Source organism: Myotis brandtii, unplaced genomic scaffold, assembly GCF_000412655.1.
Source record: "Myotis brandtii unplaced genomic scaffold, ASM41265v1 scaffold82, whole genome shotgun sequence".
Taxonomy (NCBI): domain Eukaryota; kingdom Metazoa; phylum Chordata; class Mammalia; order Chiroptera; family Vespertilionidae; genus Myotis; species Myotis brandtii.
In genome coordinates, this window is record NW_005371324.1 from 5,993,097 (window position 1) to 6,007,520 (window position 14,424).

Below are 14,424 nucleotides of genomic sequence, written 5' to 3' on the forward strand. Positions count from 1 at the left end.
ATATATATATAGTATCATGTGATCTGCAAATAATAGCAGTATATTTCTTCCTTCCCAATTTGGATGCCTTTTATTTTTGTGGCTGGAACTTCCAGTACTATGTTAAATAAGCAGACATTCCTGTTTATTCCTGATCTTAAGGAAAACACTTTTAGTTTTTCCCCATCGGGTATGATTTTAGCTGTGGGTTTGTCATGTATGGCCTTTATTATGTTGAGATATGATCCCTTATTCCCATTTTGCTGAGAGTTCTTATCATAAATTGCTGCTAGATTTTGTCAAATGCTTTTCTGTATGTATTTATATGATTACATGATTTTCATCCTTCATTTTGTTTATGTGGTGGGTCATGTTAATTGATTTTTGGGTACTGAATCAGACTTGCATCCCAGGAAAAAATTCTACTTGATCATGGTGTATGAACTTTTTAATATATTGCTGTATTTGGTTTGTTCATATTTTGTTGAGGATTTTTGCATCTATGTTCATCAGGGATATTGGCCTATTCTTTCTTTGTAGTGTCTTTATCTGTGTAATTAGGATAACGCTGGTCTCATAAATTGATCTTGGGAGTCTTCCCTCCTCTTGAATTTTTTGAAATAGTTTGAGAAGGATAGGTGTTAATTCTTGTTTGAATGTTTGGCAAAATTCATCTGTGAAGCCATTTGGTCCAGGACTTCTGTTTTTTGGGAGTTTTTTTTTTTTTATTACTGCTTTGATTTTGTTGGTTGTAATTGTTCTATTCAGACTTTTTGGTCTGTCCTGATTCAGTCTTGGAAAATTGTGTATTTCTAGGAACTTATCCATTCCTTCCAGACTGACCAATTTGTTGGCATATAGTTGTTCTTATAATCCTTTGTATTTCTGTCAGTTGTTACTTCTCTTTCATTTATGATATTACTTATTTGGTTCTTTTTTTTTCTAGATGCGTCTCACTAAAGGATTATCAATCTTGTTTATCTTTTCAAAGAGCCATCTATTGGTTTCATTGATCTTTTGTGTTGCCTTTTAGACTCCATTTCATTTATGTTTGTTCTAATCTTTATTATGTCTTTCCTTCTTCTCGCTTTGGGCTTTGTTTGTTGTTCTTTTTCAAGTTATTTAGGTATAAGTTTACATTGTTTATTTGACATTTTTCTTGTTTCTTGAGGTAGGCCTATATTGCTATGAATTTCCCTCTTAAGCCTGACCCATAGACTTGGGGTTATTAAATTTTATTTGTCTCAAGGTATCTTTTGATTTCTTCCTTGACCTCATTGTTAACCCAATCATTGTTTTAGTAACATGTTATTTAGCCTCCATGTTTTTGTGTGTTTTTTAGGTTTTTTTTTTCTTGTAATTGATTTATAGTTTCATACCATTGTGATTGGAGAAGATGCTTGATATGTTTTCAATCTTCTTAAATTTATTGAGACTTGTTTTTATGGCCTAACATGTGGTCTGTTCTGGAAAATGTTCCATGTGCACTTGAAAAAAAATGTATATTCTGCTGCTTTGGGATAAAATGCTCTAAAAATATCAATTGAATCCATCGGGTCCAATGTGTCATGTAAGGCTGCTGTTCTCTTGTGGATTTTCTATCTGGAAGATTTATCCATTGATGTCATTGGAGTGCTAAAGTCCCCTGCTATGACTGGATTACTGTCAGTCTCTCCCTTTATGTCCATCAAAATTTGTTTTATATATTTAAGTGTTCCTTTGGTGGATGCATAAATATTTACAAGGGTTATATCCTCTTGTTTGATTGCTCCCTTTATCATTATGTAATTTCCTTCTTTGTCTCTTTCTATAGCCTTGGCTTTAAAGTTTATTTTGTCTGATGTGAGTATTGTTACCCCAGCTTTTTTCCCCCCATTTGCATGAAAAATCTTCTTCTATCCCTGTTAATCTGTGTGTGTCTGAGTGCACGTGTGAGGGGCCAAGCTGCAAATGGAGGCCATCCACCAATAGTTCCAGGCCTGGATCAGGTCATCAAAAGGCCCAAGGCACCCCAAGACCCACCGTTGCCTGCTGGCAGTCTTTTAGGCTCAGCCACTGAAAGAGCCTGGCAGTACATGAGTTCATGAGGCAGGTTCTCAGGGAAGGGCCGGGTAGGGGAGAGTGGTGTTCACCAGGTTAATACAGATTCAAACTCGGCTCCAGGTCTGGTCTGAGGCCACTCAGCATAAGTCTCAGGGTACACTGAGGCCAGCCACCTCCCACCTGTGGCCTTCAGACCTTTGTGTTGAGGGGTGGTCTCAGAGAGTCATCAGGGTGGAGCTAGTGCTGTGCTCTAGGCTAATGCCTGGGGAGCAGAAATGTTGGCTCTGATTAGAGTCCTGGAGAAAATGGGCTTTACCCTAAAGCCACACAATTCAGTTTCTTTCTGTGTGTCTCTGGCCCATACCCCTCCCCCAACTGAAGCTTGCCTGGAATTCTAGAGTTTTTCAGGAAAGAAATGCAATGCAGGCTAGGAGCTTAGCAGGGTAGAGCCCCAGGGAGTTGTCAGGGTGGGGCTAGTATATGTAGCTCTCAAGGCAAATGCCATGAGGGGAATGCTGGGGCCAGCAAAGATGGAATCTGTGGGCTGTGAGAGAGACTCAGCACAGGGATGTTGGCGGCTGTCTCTCCAGCCTTCTCCCTGAAGCCACCAACTCATTCTCTCTGTGTGACTCCAGCATCCTCTGAGCTGCCATCCCCTCATCAGAACCAGGGTGAGTGCCTGCAAGCGAGATTTTGTGTACTTCCCTTGGAAGAGGACACCTGGGTTTCCAGCATCTCCCATCTCACCCAGGCAGAAGGAATCCCCACCAGGTTTCACTGCCTGATGCTATGGGGGCTCTTCTCCCTGGCACTGGTGCTCTGGGCTGTTGAGCCCGGCAGGGGTTGAGACCCTCCACTCAGAGGGAATTTTTGCAGCTGAAGTATCCCTCTGGATTCTCAACCTCCACACGTGGTTGCAGGGCCAGCCCTTTCGTGTGTCTGCTCCTCTTGCCAGTCTCGGGGTGGCTTCTTCTGTAAATGCTTAGTTATAAGACTTCTGTTCAGTTAGTCTTCAAATGGTTGTCTAGGTTGATTGTTTTATAACCTAGTTGTAATTTTGATGAGAGGTGAGTGCAAGTTTTTCCTAATCCACCATCTGGATTGCTCTCCACCATACTTTATTTAACTTGTGCTATTTAGGTTGTTTTGTGGGTATTTAGGTTGTTTCTAATTTGGTATTATTAACAATCTGATAAGTAAAATTTCTTTGGTGAACCTTGGAGTGCTTTTGTGAACCTTGAAGCGCTTGTCTCGTTATCCCTTTGGAATAAATTCCTTGAAACAGTGGGATTAACTGGAGAGGAAGTTCTCTCTTTCTTTGCAAAATGAGCCAGGCTTTGGACAGCCACAAACTTACTCTAAAAGAAGGAATAATAAGTCCTCCATATTGCAATTTTCTCTGTTTATATGCAAGAAGTGTAGTGGGTCTGCTTGCATGGGAATGAATAAAAAGCTGAACATACTGCACAGCAGGTACCATGTGAACAGAAAAGATCTCTAGTGTCCACCGGCCGAATTCTTTGAGGAAGGAAGAGAGGAGTGAACTGATAATTAAGTGAATGAAAATCAACATCTTAATCTATTTTAATTAATACAAAATTATATATCATTTTAATTCACCAGACAACTTTATATATGATTGAAATTGTGGGCTAAATCTATATAACAATTTAAATTCTATGATAGGGTAGGTGTTTGCTCAACCTGAGCCATCTTATCTATTTTATTTTTAGTTGACATCGCATTTATTTAATTGATTTATATAATGACACTAACAGTACAAGTTTATCATGAAAAGTAGGAGAAAGTTAAGAACGGTTCATATTCTTCTAGACATTCTCTCTCTAAGTATAGCTCCCAACAGCAGTACCTAGCACTTGAGACGTGCCCTAACCAGAATTCATTGTGTCTGTAGAGGGAACTCAGTCTGTGAAGTATTATGCCTGCTTACAGGTTTATAGTCACTTAACTTTCTATATTGCAATAATTTTAGAGAATCCAAGAGACAACAGAGTTTTTTCAATTGCGGGCTAAATTCAGCTCTGTAAACATAATTACAGAAAGTAAAGATTGGCCAGGACACATATGGCAGAGAACTCATCGATGTTTCTCTCTCACATCAATGTTTTTCTCTCTCTCTTCCCCCCTTCCTCTCCCTCTCTCTAATCAATTAAAAAAACATATCCTCGGGTGAGGATATATATATATATATAAACATGCCTGTGAAAACTCAACAAACATCTCTATATCCCCACAAGCTAGAGAGAGTGAGGAGAGAGAAATCAAGATCATATGATGAGATCATATGATACCTATCTTCCTCTGACTGGCTTATTTCACTTATCATCATACACTCCAGGTCCCTCCATGCTGTCTCAAAAGAGATCCTTCTTTTTACATCTGCATAATATTCCATGATGTAAATGTACCACATATTTTTTTTATCCACTCACCTACTGATGGGCACTTGGGCTGTTTTCAGATCTCAGCTATTGTAAATTGTGCTGCTATGAACATAGGGGTGCATATATCCTTTCTGATTGGTGTTTCGGGTTTCTTAGGATATATTCCTAGAAGTGGGATCACTGGGTCAAATGGAAGTTCCATTATTACTTTTTTGAGGAAACTCCACACTGTTTTCCATAGTGGCTGCATCAGTCTGCATTCCCACCAGCACTGTACTAGGGTTCCCTTTGCTCCACATCCTGGCCAGCACATGTCATGTCTGAGGTGATATCTCATCATTGTTTTAATTTGTATCTCTTGGATGATTAGTGACTTTGAGAATTTTTTCATATGTCTCTTGGCCTTCTGTATGTCCACTTTGGAGAAGTGTCTGCTTAGGGCCTTTTGGCAATGGAGTAAAGACAGTCTCTTCAATAAATGGTGTTGGGAAAATTGGACAGGTACATGCAAAAAATGAAACTGAACTACCAACTTACAGCATACATAAGAATAAACTCAAAATGGATAGAAGACTGAAATATAAGTCGTGAAACCATAAAAATATTAGAAGAAATTATAGGCAGCAAAATCTTAGACATCTCTTATAGCAATATGTTTACAGATATATCTCCTAGGGCCAGGGAAACTAAGAAGAAAATAAACAAATGGGACTACATCAAAATAAAAAGCTTCTACACAGCAAAAGAAACCATCAACAAAATGAAAAGGGAGCCCATTGCATGGGAGAACATATTTGCCAATGATACATCTGATAAGTTGTTAATTTCCAAAATATATAAGGAACTCATACAACTTAACAAAAGGAAGACAAACAATCCAATGTTTAAAAAAATGGGCCAATATTGAGATCAACCTGTGAATTAACCTAAATCTATAGTTTCAATATGATAACCAGCTTGTAATTCTGTTGTTACAAGCTGGTTATCATATTGAAACTGTTTAAAAGCCATGGCATCACTCTTAAATTGCAAAGGCAATACCTATATTTAATCCAAGAATTATTCAACTGTAGAAATACAAATGCAGCTTTTTAAATGAAGATTTCTTGTGGTTTAGGATGAGAACATGCTTCATTCTGCTCAGGTTGTATCAACCTTTTGTCCATTTTATGTATCTTTAGGCGTACTTACCAAATATCACTTGTTGAATCTCAAATACCCACATCCTAACATTCCAAAACTCACACAAGCCACAGTCTCCAACTCTATGGATGATTTAGTTGAGACTCATTTGTGAAGCAATCTCACTTGTGGATCGTGAAAATCAGGCTTTATGTGAAGTAGGTGGGTTGCTGATCTGTAAGAATGCCATTCTTGACCAGGCCTTTATGAATTGTTTGTAAGCTGGACAGTGCAAGCTTTATTTTCCTTCTGTAATTAGCCAAAATAATTCTAGTGAAATTCTGGTAAAGATCTCTAGTATGAAATGAATGTAAAGTATTCATTCTTTCTCTCTGGTTTCATTCTAGCTCAGTTATTTATTTTAAAACAGTCCTCTAAGTTGCTTTTCCACTGCTTTTCATGTTACAGATTGAAAATGTTGACGTCTGCCTTAGTTTTCTGGCAGCCAGAGGAGTAAATGTCCAAGGTCTATCTGCTGAAGGTAAGAAAAGGCCCGATTGTCGCAAATGATGCCCACGTTTGTAAAAGATTTTTTCATAATGCAAGAAATGTCATTTGAGAGTTCATAGCTTCTCAATACAATAAAGGAAATGAATACAGTTTCTAAGCTAAGAGGAACATAAATGCAATGGTTATGAATGTGTGCTTTAATTAACTGCTCTTTACATTGCTAAGTATATGGGAGGGGAGCAGATTAACAAAAAAGCTTTATGATATTACCAGTGTATAGTATTTTTAGAGTCTTAACTAGAGGAATGGGTGGATGAATGATGCTGGATAATATATGGACCTAAATACAGGTAATAATAGTGTAATTAATGTTCCAATCTTTTATCAATAACATTTCTCTAATATGATCAAGTTCATAACTGTAGTTTAAATAGTTGGTAATTTTAAATAAGTCACCATGAGCTCTAAGATAATTAGCACTAACAGTATTCAATAACTCCAAAGGCTTTAAAGTCATTAAGGTTTAAGAGATCATCATGAAAACTAAATATATAAACGTTGAAAAAGCCTGAACTAGTTCTGTCACTTTTTTTTTTCTGAATCTGTTTCTTCCACATACATACTTAGGAAAATTTTTCAAGTAACTGCTAACAAAAAGCAATGGCTAAAGTTATGAAAGCAAGTCCTTTGAGACCTGTATCTACAACAAGCATTTTAATGAGAATATTAATTATTACATAAAAAGTTCTAGCTGCTGTCAAACACTTGGACCATTAGATTGGTTAATGTTTCTACTATGATCAGTTTGCTCTGAAAAGGCTTTTGTCTCCACAGATACTAGAAATATTAGATAATTCTACATTTTAAAATTTTGCTGTCATTGGAAAAAGAGGAATTGTGTGGTTTCTCAAACATAACAAACATTTAATAGAATTATTGACTTTTCTCAATTTTTCTTCTATATTTAAATTTTCTTTTGTTTTAAATTTTTATTATATTTATATTTTATGTCTGCTATTAAATTACATATTTAATGGCCAAAAAACTTAGGCTCAAACCTCTCTGGTGGTTCTGTTATTTAGAATAAAATTTGAGAAAATTCTCCAAGATAATATTTTACTTTCTAAGTGGTTAAAAGCAAGCTAAATAATGCTACCATCATATATATATATATATATATATATTGCTTCTCACATAACATCCTTTATTAACATAAAGCTATTGATATTAATTTATCTTCTAAAATACACAAATCCTCAAAATGACTTTCAAAAGTATCTGAAGTAATTAAACATGCATAATAATAAAACAAGACAAATTTTAAAACTCTTTAAGATCATTCAGGTTTACAGGAGAAAATACTTTCTTATATCAATCAAACTAACTCTTCTGTATTATGTCAACTATGAGGAATGTTTGGGTGAGACAAATAGAAGAAAAACTCATAGCCTCATTTTAGATGAGTAATTCCACTGCATGGTTTGTATGACACTATACTCCATCAGAGAGCAAGAATTCAAAATAGTTCCTAAACTCTATGAAGGAGACATAAAACTTTGACCTCACAGGAGGATGTGTTTTATTGCCAATAGCAACTTTTATTTAAAATATGACTACAGGTTGGATAGCCTTATTTTAAGCTTTACTCCCATCTCTTTTTCTAATTTTTAAATTATAACTACAAGAGAAAAATCTAGTCTCAGATTGTAGCTTACTTTGTGCATTTAATTTTTTATTCAATATTAGAAAATTTAAACAGGAGACTCATGTGTTAGAATTAGGATTTTTATTTGCATTTATTCAATTATGTTATATAAAGCCATGAGTAAATTGATCTTTTTTATTTATTGATATGTACCATGAATTAAAAAGAAAAGAACTGGACCATTAAAAATTGATACCGATGATGTACTCATATGTATACATATGTATTTTGATAAATTGTTTGATGGGTGATTTAGAAGGCATGTTGACTGCTACAAATTCAATTGCTATTATGAGATGTGCCCAACCCATCATTACTTATAATTCAGGGACAATGACATTTAAGTGGCTTTCTTTCTCTGGTTTGTAGGCACCCCATTTTAGGTAACAGCTGTGTGGGTTTGTGTGGGAAGGAAGGTGCTAAATCAAATGATCCACCCAAGACAGAGAGCCCATCCATTTCCAAGAAGAAGCTAACTCTAGAAAAAGTGTCGTTCAGGGTCAGCAAAGAACATCGCTCCAGGAAACTTTGTTCTCTGTGCCCTCCATCCCTTCCCTTTCTCCCTGAAATCCCAAGTCTTTGGAAATGTATATGTGTCAGAAATCCAGATTTGTTAGAACCTGTGACTGAGAGAGTCATGTTGCATTTCTCTCTTCGTAGATACAGTTTAAGGGAATGGCATCTAGAATTTCATTGGTAAAAATATAAAAATAAAACCACGTTCATTTCGTATGATACTGTTTTTATATTTTCCCTTTGATGCAGAAATAAGAAATGGAAACCTAAAAGCCATTCTAGGGCTGTTTTTCAGTTTGTCTCGCTACAAGCAGCAACAGCACCATCAACAGCAGTATTACCAGTCCTTGGTGGAGCTTCAGCAGCGGGTCCCTCAGGCCTCTCCTCAGGCAGAAGCCAGCCAGGCCAAAACCCAGCAAGATATGCAGTCCAGGTAAGGCAGGGAAGCAGGGCAGGTGTTTAAAGTCAACTTGTGGGTAGAGCTTGTTTCTAACAGACCGTTGTTTGTGATTTTGAAAGAATGTATTTATGTAGTTCTATCAATGTGATGGGATTATTTGACTAATGTTATAGAAGCTAAAACCACTTTTCTTTGGTGGGATGAGCAACATGTATCACTTTTTAGGTGACATATTTGTGTTTGTTTCCTAAAAATGATTATGGTTTGTATCAAAGTGTGTGGTGTCTTTCTTGTTAAGTAATATGGCACAGTCCCTTCCTTCCGCAAACTGCTGTATCATTTAGAATGTGCTGTTGAATCCTAGTCTCCAGTTGTATAGGTATCTTTTGTTGACACGTTTGATGGGTTGAGTCATTGAATCGGTCAAAAATTTCAGTTCTGAAACACAGGAGTTTGAATGTTTGAAAACATACTGTTTTTGATGTGAGACTGTGTGTGTGAGTGTGTGTGTGTGTTTAGATACACACATGTATATGTTTGTCTGACTGGAGTCTATTGGTGCATGTAGACACAGCCTGGGGCTGGGTGCTAGCAAATCATGGCAACTTCTTTCCCTCTTGAATTACTGCTTTCTCCTCCCCCTCCTCCTCCCCCTCCCCCTTTTTGGAATTATGCTAGTCAGGATTGAACCAGAGAAGCAGAACCAGTAAGAGGTATATATTAAGAGATTGATTGTGAAGGATTTATTTTACATGTTCGATATTTTACATGTTCATGGGGTCTGGCTAGGCAAGTCTGAAATCCTAAAAGCGGCCAGCAGGAAGAATAGGCTGAAACTCTCAGCATGAACTCAAACAGCTATACACAGGTGGAATTTCTCAGGAAATCCTCAATCCTGCTTTTTTGGGACCTTTCCAGGGATCAATCAGATCCACCCAGATTATAGAGAGAATCTCCCTTACTTAAAGCCAATTGCTGTGGACTTTAACCACATGCACAAAAGACTTTCACAGCAACAGCTAGGTTAGTGTTTGATTGGATAAGTGGCACTGCATGAACCTAGCCATGTTGACACATCAGAAAATGATCACAGAATGAAATTAACAAGTTTCATGCAAACTGCACCTCTGTTCCTGATCAATGACCAGGGTATCAGGTAATTAGCTCTATTGCATAAATATTTATGACTACTCTTTTTTAGGAGGGAGAATGTACAATATGAAAATACTCTTCCATTGTCTTTAAAAATATATACACATATCAAACATGCATAATTATTGAACTTTTTCCATCTGAGAAACCAAGCTTGAAACCTAATGATGATCAGTTTGTCTTGAGTTGGGTTTTGGTAATTAGTATTGACCTAAAAAGTTACAAGAAACTCCAAAATGCATTCACAAACCACCCCCCACCTATTGTCAAATAGTCCGCAGTTCAGAAATCGCTTTCTCTTTCACCTGTCAATCAGTTCTCACTTCATAGTAACCAATATGTTTTTCTCCATATAACCACATAAACTCTATTCCCTTTGGCAGATTTTGCTAATTAGTTAATTATTAAATCAATAAAGAAAAATCATAGTTTCACTGAAAAAATATAGAGGACTACAATGTCCATGGAGTGATAAAGGATATTTGTCATTACTTACTAATACAGGTGTGCCTGTGTTTACATTCTTATTGGCTTTTGTGACGTCAAGTGAAATTGTGCAGGAGTCAAAGTGAAAAAAAAATTATCTACAGTGTAAGTTCTTTGAACTTCTTAAGAATAAAGAGGGAGAAAAGAAATTTTTTAAATTAATGTTTTGGGGGGATGGTTGAGGGAAAGATCTAAATTTTGAAACTCCCAGAAATAACATTTTCTAGTTTGATTTAAGCTATTTGAATTGATGAGAAGCAAGAATAGTAGCTGAAAAATCTAGGAAGTAAAGTGGCATTATACAAAGCATGTTGACTCTGGAAGTGAGCTGGAAGATCATTTGTCACTGATTTCCCTCATTCCGTTTCTGTGTCTGCCATGTGTAATTTATTGCCCAGAACTTCCCAGTGGTTATGACTGTTTGGGAGAGATTTTTTTTCCTTTTCTTGTTGGGTATGCATTGCTGTTATGAAACTATTATATTTTAAAATATAGGGCTGAATATAATAAGCATGGTAATTTTATACCACTTGGGGAGAAACAGTCATTTCTTTCATTGCAAGTTTATGAAAAGTATTCTTTTTACCAGTGTCCTTTAAGAATGAGGTAGACTCTTAATTTTCTTCTATTAAATTGTATTTAATTATTTTTTGGATTGATAATTAATTTACTAAATGTATATGTGTTTTGGAGAATATTATATTTTAGACATTAATAATTATTTCCATTTGTATAAATTTAGTGTAGTGATATTGTTTGTGAATTAGAATTTATGTGGACTTACATATAACAATCAATGTAGTTCAGCATTTCTCAAAAGCCCTTAGTGATGTGATAATATACATAGGAAATGAATATTGTGTTTATCTAATAGAACCAAGATAATTCATGCAGAAAAAGAATCCCACTGACACATTTATATTCATTTGCTTGAGATGTGAGTCATAAATCAAGATTTATAAAGTCTTTCTATTCATTCCAAAACTCTTTTCAAGTAAATAGTATAAATGATTAGTTGCTATATTACTCAGGATATTTAGCCAGAAAATGTTTTTTTTTTCCTGTAGATTAATTTTAAAAAATTGTTTCAATTCACTATGAGTGTTTTGACATGTACTCTTTTTTATTTAAAATAAATAGGTAGAACTGTATATATTTCCACAATAGTTTTATTTCATACATTAAGAATTGCTAATTTGGTTTTGCTGTTTTGAAAATAATACCATGTTTCCAATCAATTTGAGTATCTTTCATTTAAACAGACAATTTGATCTAAAAATTAACAAGTGAAATATACAATACAGAAGAAAATAAAATGTGGACCAAGAGAGATAGAATGTAGGGAACAAACTCTCCTTAGTCTCTCAGCTTCCTCTCCACTCCTGAAGGCATGTGTTTGTGGGTGTTGCATGCATGTGCGTGTCCTGTTCAAGGAGCAACTAGAGCTCTACTTATTAAGAGCTCAGCCCTAGCATCAGACTGCCTGCACTTGCATCCATATAACCACTTCCTAATTGTGTGACCTTGGGCCACTTACTCAACTCCTCTGTGCTTCAGGCTTTCATTTGTTACAAGGGAGTGAAAAATAGCCCTGGTCACATGAGGTGGTTTGGAGGCAAAGGGTCAGTACTTATAAAACACTTTGAATCTAACTGACATATTTCACTTCCCTACTCAAAGCCTTGCAATGGTTTCAGGTAGCCCAGGCTTGCTTCCATCTTAGGAAAAGTGTGCTAGCTGATTCATATGCCTGGACCGTTCTTCCCTGATAGCTGCTTGGCTGAACTTCCACCTTTTCAGGTCAACTTTTTATCCGATGCTAACCTTCACTAACCTTTTAACACTACAGGCTGCCCATCTTTTCTCCCCATTGTAGTACTTTGTGGTATGTTTCATTTTTATTTTTTTGTAGCTCTAATCACCCTATAACTTATGATTTACTTATCTATATATCTATCCTATCTAATAAAGAGGGAATATGCTAATTGACCCTTGCACTGTCGCAAAGATGGCAGCACCCACAGCCAATAAGGAGGGAATATGCTAATTGACTACCCCACCCTCAAAGATGGCGGCGCCCACAGCCAATAAGGAGGGAATATGCTACTTGACTGCCACACTCTCTAAGATGGCGGCACCCACAGCTACAAATGGCTGCGCCCAGTCCCTTCAGCCCCGCCAGGGTGGCAGGCATGTGGCAAGGCTGGGCCCACCCCAGGCAGGCCCAGCCTTGCCGCGCACCTGCCTCTGGAGTCCTCCAGTCCCCTCAGCCCCCCAGCCTCCCAGGGTGACCCGAGGCGCTGGAAAGCCTCAGATGGCAGCTGCTGAGCCACTCAGGGCCGGCCTGAGGCTCAGGTAACCAGGGCGGCTGAAGCTTACGCTGCCAGCAGTGGCAGCAGCAGAGGTGTGATGGGGCGTCGCCTTCCCCTGATCATCAGGTTGCCTCCTGCCCCTGAGGGCTTTCGGACTATGAGAGGGGGCAGCCTTGGCTGAGGGACCCCTCCAGTGCATGAATTTTCATGCACCGGGCCTCTAGTATATATAAAAGCCTAAGCGACCGGCCAACCAGCAGTAGCTATGATACGCACTGACCAACAGGGGCCAGACATTCAACACAGGAGCTGCCAAGTGATAGCAACTTTGCAGAGTGCCCTCTTGCACTCAGGACCGCTCCTGGGATGTCGGACTGCTGCTTTTGGCCCGATCCCTGCAGTCCTGGCCGAGGGACCCCACCTGCCTGAGGGACCCCTCTTACTCCACAGATGCCCTTAGAGCCCCAGTGCCGCCCAAGGTGCGGCTGGCCATGGAGGGACCGTGGGAGGTTGGCTCCAGGGTGTGTCTGGCCTGTCTTGCCCAGTCCTGCCCCGCTGGCCACCTTCTAATTAATTTACTTTCAATGTGCACGAATCCATGCACTGGGCCTCTAGTTTACTATATTCATTGTTTATTATTACCACTTTCTCCTCTCTAGAATGTAAGCACTCTGGGGACAGCAATATTTTTATATTTTAGTCACTTGTTGTAGTCCAAGAACTAGCATAATAATAAAATAACTTATTATTACTATTATTTATTGATTTGACTGAGAGAGGAGGGGAAAAGAGAGAACTGGAGAGAGAGAAAAAAATATGGATATATTTTTCCACTTATTTATGCATTCTTTGATTGATTCTTCTATGTGCCCTGATCGGGGATTGAACCCATAACCTTGGCATATCAGGATGATGCTCTAACCAACTGAGCTACCCGGCCAGGGCCATATAATAAGTATTTAGTAATTATTTCTAAATGTGTTACTGTAAGAATCTGTACTATAACTGCTTTCAATTTAAGTAGGAACTCTTTATAAGATTTACAGTTACAATTGTCATTTTAAATTAAACTTGCATGTATTTATAAAACTAGTATAATGTAAACAATTGAATATTTTCTTGATTTTTGGGTGGTCCTCATATTGAACTACAGTTAAGTTTTCAAAAGTATATATAGTGGAACCATCAGAATTACCCAGATGCATGGTACTATTTGCTTCTATCCTAATTGATCCCAGATTATATCCTTCTTTGTTTTTTTAATAAATATATTATAATTATTAGGTTCCTTCGCTTTCTGCTTTCATTCGTTAATTCATTGCTGTCTCTGTTGCTACCTCTATGCAATACTGTTCCTTCACTAATGTGTGATTTCAGTTCTGTGAGATGGGAAAGCAGATTACAAATTCTGATAGCATTTTGCTACTGAAAAAAGTAAATAGGTGATAGAGCGAAGTGCTTGGGCTATGGAAGGTCACTGATAGTTTAAAGCCATTCATGTTTATAGCTCCTTCCTTCTCTGTCTTGTCTTGCTTAGACAAGCCAAATATGATAACTGATCTGGTATTCAGAAATGATGTATCTAATTTTCAGCTGATAGAGCATAGTCTGACTTTTTTAAAAATTTTATTATAGCCTGGTAAAAATATCACTGATACAACTAATCCAACATGAAAATATTGTCTTTAAGATGTCCAGATTACTAATTCATTTTGGTTAATAAATAATATTAATATAAAAATTTGCCCTTATCTTGTCAATGAAATTTAATCTTACAAAATTTAATCTAATATA

At 37.3% G+C, this 14,424-nt stretch overlaps 1 protein-coding gene across 5 annotated transcripts in view; it reads left to right on the plus strand.

The window, feature by feature from the left end:
• Positions 1–14,424, plus strand: part of NAV3 (neuron navigator 3) — an 832,279-nt gene that overhangs the window by 597,232 nt on the left and 220,623 nt on the right. For all 5 annotated transcript variants that reach the window (XM_014531666.1, XM_005884144.2, XM_014531665.1 and 2 more), the window contains 2 exons: positions 6,018–6,090; positions 8,530–8,713. In XM_014531666.1, the coding sequence (XP_014387152.1) occupies positions 6,018–6,090; positions 8,530–8,713 (257 nt within the window). The remainder of the gene's footprint in view (positions 1–6,017; positions 6,091–8,529; positions 8,714–14,424) is intronic.